At 32.1% G+C, this 8,778-nt stretch overlaps 1 protein-coding gene across 1 annotated transcript in view; it reads right to left on the minus strand.

Moving 5' to 3' along the window:
- LOC107447363 (transmembrane channel-like protein 2) overlaps positions 1–8,778 on the minus strand; it is a 76,463-nt gene that overhangs the window by 37,419 nt on the left and 30,266 nt on the right. The window contains exons 7-10 of the mRNA XM_016062251.4: positions 4,536–4,637; positions 4,272–4,411; positions 2,509–2,656; positions 1,557–1,600 (exon numbers count right to left, since the gene is read on the minus strand). Coding sequence (XP_015917737.1) covers positions 1,557–1,600; positions 2,509–2,656; positions 4,272–4,411; positions 4,536–4,637 — 434 coding nt within the window. The remainder of the gene's footprint in view (positions 1–1,556; positions 1,601–2,508; positions 2,657–4,271; positions 4,412–4,535; positions 4,638–8,778) is intronic.

Here is an 8,778-nt window from a genome sequence, read left to right on the forward strand (position 1 = left end):
TTACGTAATAAATAATATCGTTTGCACTAATTTGTCAGCTTATTTGAGGTCAGATCTTCGAACCATTAAGCTTGAGTCCTAAATACGTCAAAACTATGAGAGTTATTCAGACTCACAGTAATTTCAGCACTCACAAAGTAACTCACAGAACATACTAAGAATAGAGATTACAAAAAACCTTGTATATTTAGTCAAGCTATCAGTGATATCAATTGGCTAACTTAGATAGTTCTGTATCATAAACGGCATTATGATTTTTGTTTTCTGTAATCATAAATGGAATCTAAACTAGTATGAGACTCAATAGAACATTGTTAAACTTCATTTTAGAGCAATTAAAAAAACTACCAAATGTATCTAGATATTTTAAAGATGATTTTTTTCAAAGTATTTTTTCAAATCAGCCTTATTTTAAAACTGCCCAGGAGCAAATCAGTGTTTTATGAATTACAATATCCAAAAACTCTTTTCTTTAAATTTATTTGATGATTTTGATTATTTAATACTATGAAGACGGAAATCAGGTGTGGTTATAGTTGGAATTGGTATAATTGACTAATTGAAGATTGAGATGAGAACAGGAAGAAAACAGGATGATGAAAATGACTGCTGAAGATGAAAACTGGATCCTAATAATAAAACTTTATTTAGAAGTATTTGTAGAGCTTGAGATACAAATTTACATTTTTATCCATAGGACTTTAAGTTGTATAAATTTTGCATAATAATAATAATAAGGACAGATCATGGGAAACAAATCCCTCATGACCTGCCTAATCAAAAGCCAAATTAAAAAACCAATTGAATTGTTCCCAACAGACAGTTAGAATCATGAGAAGCGATCCATGGTTGGTGATTTATCGAAAAATAACGAAGCCAAAAATAAAACCCATCCTCATAATCAATATTAGGTTTGAAAATACTTTGGCGATCGCGAATCGCCAACAAGACTGTGAGAATTAGTATAACAATGTAACTGAAACATATCTGTGGTAGGAAATTTAAGAATAAAGAGTTATAAATAGATTTTTGTTTTCGATTGGGCGCGACAGTGAATTAATGAGTCTACAGTAGTATTGAAATACAAAGTATGCTATTGTATTGATCGATAAGAAAACAATTAAATATTTTTTGTTTGCTTTTTATAAAAACTAAATAATTGATTTGATTTAATTATAATATGATTAAGAACGATTAAAAAAATAAGTTTAAAAAATTGAAGAAATTTTAAAAGCTAAGAAATATGTAATGCTTATGTGGCATCACAAATACTTAATTTTGACATGTACAATTGATATCAAACTATTTTTAATACTTATAATCAGTTTGTGGTGAATTGCCTAACTGACAGATTTGTGTTTTTGGTGTCCTGCCGATATTATAGATTTTTTACAACATTATTTTAAGTTTTCCAATCTCCTGGTAAATTTTTAAAATTTCTAAAATCTTTACAGCTAATAAAAAATCTGCATTTTATAAATTTTATCACATTTCTATTACATAATTTTTAAAAAGATAAAATTATGCAACTTTTTCTTGCATTATTCTGTAATCACCTTTTATCTTCTTTCTTCTTTTCTTTTTCTTCAAGAATAGCTTCCTACAATAAAAGAACAGAAATAGGCAAAAGCATCCCTCACATAACAGTTGAGCAATTTTTTACTGAATTATTTTGATATTTAAAAAAAATGTAAAGTAAATAAAGAGAGAACACTAGAGTGGAAGAGAGAACAAGAGAGAACACTAGTGTGGAAGTTGGCTGACAAAGGCATTTTCTGAAATAATGAATTAGCACTCAATAGGTGAAAAAGACTGTTCGTATCGGCATACAAAGTATAATTTTAAAACAAGCGTATACCAGCTGAGAATACGTTTTATCAATAAAGTATTTTTCCTATGTTCTGATACACTAGCTTTCTTCGAAGAAAATTTCAGCCTGCTTTATTTAAACTTTGACAGAATATATATCACTGACTTAGCTCCCATTACGTTAGTTAAATTTACATTTTTTGATTTATAAAATGATTAACTATGTATGTATATGAAACACAGTTTCACTGATTATTCAAAACCAAACAGTAATAACTCCCTCAATTTCTATCAATTTACATTCGCTGTGATCTTTCAAAAAATTTGAAATATATACATCAAATTTTCTGTAAATTTAACGTGATGTTTACTTAAACCATATTAACGTGCAAAGAAATGCTTTTAAAAATTTAATTATACAACATTGTGGTGCAGCGTGAACAAAATATGGTTCCATTTAACACCTTATTAAGGCTGTAGGAAACGATTATGACATTAAAATTTAAGATATCAATTATAAGTTGATATGCTGTGTCACTTTTTCTGGAAACGTAACAATATTAAAATTCTTAACGAACAATGTGATACGATGTATTAATGTGTGCGTGTTAGTGTGATACGATGACATTGCTGACAAGTTCACTATTCTCTCTCACAACACTAATATATAGTCTTTTAAACTTATTAAAAAAAATTTACCTTAAAACCCATAACAAGAGAGGCAACTTTGTTGTATGCAGTTTCAGGATTGCCAATCATGTAATCCCATCCTGTAAATAATTTCCAGGCAAAAGTACATTCATCGTCTTTCTCAGACAGCTTACTCATTCTTGAATTCTCAGCCATTCTGTACAAAGTTAAAATATTTTCAGAAATAAATTTCTTTAATGCAATTCTTCTAATTTTTTATTAACTTATCAACATTTTTAGAGCTTAATTGGATATTTTTACATCTGATTTGAATAAATTTTGTCCATGTGTAGCCATTTTTCATTTATGTTGATTATGAAAATGGCGCAAAACGTCAATAGAAAGAAAAAGCCTCTGTATTTTTAAATGGAAAAGTTTTATGATCCAATTAGGAGTAGTCAATTAAAGACCAGGGTATTACATAAAATTTACTAATTGGGACTTCAAAATCCTGTGTACAGTCATTTAGGAATTTGTCTTATTATGAAACTAGTCACTAACCATTCACGACTGTTAGAACCAGTTGCGTTTGCAAATGTTGTGCATTAAGTTGTTGCATTTAGACATATGGGCCGGGATAGCTTGGTCGGTAGGGGTGCTGGACTCATGTCCGATAGTTCGTGGGTTCGAACCCCGTCGGCCGAAGACTCCCCGGGTAGTAAAGTGACTGATGCACGTTAAATCTGTCGAGTCGCAAAAGTCCTCCACGTTCCCATAACAAATTAATACCTCAGGGGATACTGGATTGGAGATCAATCATTCTCTGATTCAGGTCAAAATTACGATCTGTGGATGAATGAATGGATGTATGAATGGTCCCATAAACGGGTGCGACGTATGGGTGGCAGAAATCGAATTCTTGACCATAGATGGCGCCACTAGAAAACAAGATTAATCGCACCCCCTCTGCCTAAACAGGCATACGTCAACAACAACAACATTTAGACGCATTTGAGTTGTAGAGAGCAGGCTCACGACTTCCCTTTTAAATGTCTGAAATGTTTCGTTTATTGCTTCGGCCGCGTGTGGTCGAGCATTGTCGTGAAACAGGATAACTCCTTAAAAAAGCTTAACAAATCATCTAAATTTCATAGACTTCCAGTTTCCAAATACCGCTAATCATTAAATCTAGTTATTTGACTCAAAGAAACTGACAAGAAGCAACTCTTTATAATCAGGCATTCCATTATGAGTCGCTTGCTTAAAAGGTATTAATAGACTGATGCAGGCTTGGTTATCCTTTTACCTAGCCACCTAGCGACTTAAAAGCGAATCTTTTTAGTTACACTTGCAACTACAGTTCAAGTTTAACTTAGTATTTTTTAATAACGTAGTTTTTGTTTAACAATCCTTATATTTTGTATGTACCTCATAATTTTTCAATATTTGAAAATTACTCTTACACTGCCTAGTTTGGGCACATTAAAATATGCAAAAACTGAAAAAAAAACTCATCAGAGATGATTTTAAAAATTTTAAACAATACTTTAAATGCGCAAAATATTTGTTCGAAAAAGAAGCAGTTAAAGCATTGCTTAATTTTTATTTTCAATAAAGCCCAGGTAAAACTGTTACTTTATTTTCTTTGACAGAAAAACTTTAAAAACATCTTTAGAGAAAGTTAATTTTTACTTGATTTAATAAATTAGTTAACACAGATCACAAATAAAAATAAGAATGAAAAGAAAAATCAACGTAAGCTAAGAATTATAGTAATTATATTATATTTTGTTGATTTAATAATGATAATTATTAATTATACATAATAATACCTTCTTAGTATAGCAAAGAAACTAAAGATATAAACAGCTATGGACGTTAAAAAGTATGCCAGAGGAAGCCTGTAGCCTTCTTCTGTTTTTTCTCTGTTGCTGTAGTAGCCATAAAATATAGGAGAATATTTTAAATAACCCTAAGGAAAAACGATATCTATAATTAATTTAAATCTACGTAAATTTTAATAGTCACTCGAGTTTAACAAAATGTAAATCTAAACACTCTGTAACACTCTATTAACTCTCAGTATCAAAACTCACTTCGAACTCCCAAATGTTCTGAAGATTTAAAGCACTCTTTTTTTCTTCATCACTTTCTATTTCTTTACGCATTCCTGTTGGATCTTTAGCCCCACGAAGAACCTGAAAATTTACAAAATAATTTTTTCTTATTTCGACATCACAGGGTGATATTTTTAAATTTGGAAACCGTGTCCTGAAATTAAAACTCATATTAGTAAGGAAATTTGTCCATTTTTGCGTTAAAGTGCACTTGCCTGAAATAAATATTCATAAACTCGCAAAATAAAATTTAAAAAAAAAAAAAAACATTTCTTAGCTTTTCAAACACAATTACACTTTTAATTTTCATCCAATTTATTTCAAATTTTATCATCCGGCATTATAACTAATGTAGTTTCAGCTGCGTGTAGAAATGCTTTATTACGATTAAAGTTTTTCAATATTTAATGATAAATATTAACTTTCTTTAATGTATAATGTTATCATTCAATGGTTAAAAATGATGAAAAATACTCTACGTGCAACAGAAACTAGATAAATTTTATGAATGTTGTTAAATATAAATTAAATCAAATAAAAATTGAAAAAGTGATCATGCTTAAGAGAATGAAAAAAGTAGTTTTGAGAGAACTCTGCTTTAAGTTTGGAAAATATTCCAATTTAAATCAATTTTTAAACAAATTTCTGATTTCACACAAACGCATTTTTATACATTTTGTTAAATGCAAGAAAAATTTAAACATTTTTATTATTTTTTTTAATTTCAATTAATATTGAATTTATAAATAGTTACGAAAATTTGGAAAAATTTATAATTATTTACAAAAATAAATTTTTAATAATTTAATTTCAATAAATTTTTAAAATATCTATATCTATATATATATTTCTCTTACACGGCACCAAAAAAAAAAGCCGCATTACAACTCCCCGAATGGCAATGTTAGAAAATCGACCAATGATTGCTGCTAAAAATGTCACATGGCAAATCTAGGTGAGATGGCTCAACATATAGCGCTTTTAAAAACGGAAACAATAACCAGAGTGAGCATTATCAGGTTGTTCAATTAAGATTCATGCCCTAAAAACATGATAATATTTAATTTAAACTCAATTAGGAATTAATTAATTAATTGAAGTGAGACTGCTTTAAAAGGCCGCTGTTGAATTGATATTTTTCTACTGGGAGCTACCTAAACGTCTAAAAAACGTCTAAGTGTTTGTATTGAATGCATTGAATTTTTTTATACTTCGCGTTTATTTATGCATTGAATTTTCACGCTTTAAAATGCAGAATATTGGTGAAGCTGCTAGGGCTTTTAAACGTAATGAAAGAAAACGTGTTCGAAGAGCCCAAGAAAGAGTTGAAGAATGTTATGGAAGACGTAGATTGCAGAGATCAAGTGCAATAATAACTGTTCAAGATGTAACAGTAGATGTCGAAGAGTATAATATTGGCTCAATGACGGAACAATGTAGCTTACTTCTGGGCCAAAGAACGAAATTCTTCTGGCAAATATACGAAATGCTGCCACGATGGAAAAATTAATTTGCCTACACTAATGGACATTCCCGAGTTGCTGCAAAAATTATTAAGTGATAATTCGATTGAGGCACGAAATTATCGAAATCATATCCGGGAATATAATTCTGCTCTTGCTTTTGCATCATTTGGAGCACGCATAAAGCCACCTCCTGGAAATGGACCGTATTGTTTTCGGATTCATGGTCAAATTTATCATATGGTGTCACCTTTGTGTAGCAATGATCAAAATAATGCTGATCAACAAAAAATATTTCATTTGGCGATAAAACAAATTTTTGTGTTCTTGAAAATGAAAGACTTTTTGAGGGTTATTATCTCACAAGGAAAAGTTCGGGTTTAAAGTTTATATTTTTAAATAATAAATTTTTTTTCTAAAACTTTCAGAATTTCTAGCATTAACTAATTTATTATACACATTTAGTTGAATTTAGGTGAGTAACTGCAATATTTGATAATTTATTTTGCTAACATGTTTCTCATTTAGCTAATGTTTTGATTTTTTCACTATGTACAATCTAAATAGCTAATATACTTTTTTAAAAGCCAATAAGAACATTGATAGAATTCTTCTACATAAGTACAATACTATGTCTTTGATGATTAAATACTATGTCTTTGATGATAATATACTATGTCTTTGTGCTAGAACATTGTGTTCATTGGCAAGCGAGCGCAGCGAGCCATGGTTCACGGCGTGAACCACATAGGATTGCGTAGCAATTCTCGGGGGTTGTCGAGCGTTAGCGAGCAGGGGGCGGAGCCTCCTAGTATATATATACACTGGTTATCATAAATTAAGGAAAATTCACAAAAATCGCGATAACTCAAGAAATTACACATGGAATTTTATGAAACTTACCCACAATATACAACACATAGTAAGGTATTAAACAACATAAAAAGAAATTATCAGACATTAATAGTAGTATAGAAATTAGCACATGTATAAAATAAACAAATTGGAAGTATCGGTTTGCAATAGAAAAAGTACCTTTAATATGGAATATGATTGCCTCTAGAAGCAATACAGCACAAACAGCGATGTGTGATGCTTTCAATTATGCGGTCTATCAGTTCAATAGGAAGTGAGAGCCATTGCTCTTGTAAAGCAGTTGCAAGCGTGGCAAGGGTCTGAGGGGGCGGATTGATGGCAGATACACGCCTCCCTAGAGCATCCCAAACGTGCTCGATAGGATTCAAGTCCGGGGATCGAGCTAGCCACTCCATGCGAGTAATTGTTTCCTGTTGAAGATAATCATCAACAATGCGAGCTCTGTGTGGTCTTGCATTATCGTCCTGTAACAGGAAGCAATCACCAATTGCCCCGGCATATGGGCGCACATAAGCATCAAGGATGTTGTCTCGATAAACCTGAGCATTCACGGTTCCCCTTGGAAAGACATGGAGGTATGTGCGCCCTCCTAAGGATATGCCTCCCCAAACACAGACACTGCCTCTTCCGTATGCATCTCTTTCACGGATGTTTGATGGATGATAACGGGTCCCAGGTTCTCTCCATATCAAATAACGTCTACTGTCACTTTCTAGACTAAACCTGGACTCATCCGTAAAGAGAACAGGCCTCCATTGATCTGACGTCCAGTGGACATGTTGTCGGGCCCACTGCAAACGGTCTCTCCTATGGCGTGATGTGAGCGGCACGCAAATGGCTGGTCGTCTCGCATACAGACCACCTTCGTGGAGCCTTCTGCGCACAGTTGACGTTGACACCAACCTTCCGGTGGCTGCAGCAAGAGAGGATCTAAGATGTGTCGGAGTAGCGGTTCTATTCCTGCGTGCACTTAATGTCAAATATCGGTCATCGGCACTGGTCGTAACAGTTGGCCGTCCTTGACTGAACCTCCTAGATGCCGAATCTGTGGTTTGAAATTGCCTCCAAAGTCTATGAACCACAGATGGACTCACATTTAGCCATCTGGCCACTTCTGATTGACTCTGCCCTGCCTCTAGTCTCCCGATGGCTCTCCATCGTAGTTCTTCAGGCAAATGATGCCTAGAGGTCATTATTACGAATTGGCTATCTCAGATTTTCAATGTCGCAATCACAGTAAAATTTGTGTGCTTTCTCTCAAACTTGGACTTTTATGCTCCAGGCAGATGACGTAAGCCGAGTGCAGCGCCACTAATTTGCATATTGCAATTTTACTCAGCTACTCTTAGTGGACAACATATGCAAATTTTGCACGGTTTGGCTTACTTTTGAAAGAGTTATCGCTATTTTTGTGATTTTTCCTTAATTTATGATAACCAGTGTATATTACTTACTTTTCTACCAATTTCTTAAAAAATGCATAATTTTTTCTTATTATGTATACTGGGGGTTTCGCCTTCTCCTTTTTTCTCACCAACTCTCATGATATCAATTTTTTGTTACTTGAAGATACTTAATTGTTATAACTATTGTATTCATCGATCCTATATGTTTTTATTGTATTAACAAAATTTTGGTTTTACTGATTTAATAACTCATTTTATTGGTATAAAACTTAAACATAATTATTTCTCTGGGTTATTATTGAAATTTCATCACTATTTTTTTAAAATTCATGTTTAAACTTTGACTCTCAATAAGTTTTAAATGATACGAATTAATAATTAATAATTGTAGATACTAATTAATAATTGTGGTAAATGTTAATTCTTAATAATGTTTCGCAATTTTGTATTCATTGTTTCAATTACATATGTTGATAC

This window comes from Parasteatoda tepidariorum, chromosome 10 (assembly GCF_982258835.1).
Source record: "Parasteatoda tepidariorum strain Cologne lab strain chromosome 10, Ptep-v5.0, whole genome shotgun sequence".
Classification (NCBI taxonomy): domain Eukaryota; kingdom Metazoa; phylum Arthropoda; class Arachnida; order Araneae; family Theridiidae; genus Parasteatoda; species Parasteatoda tepidariorum.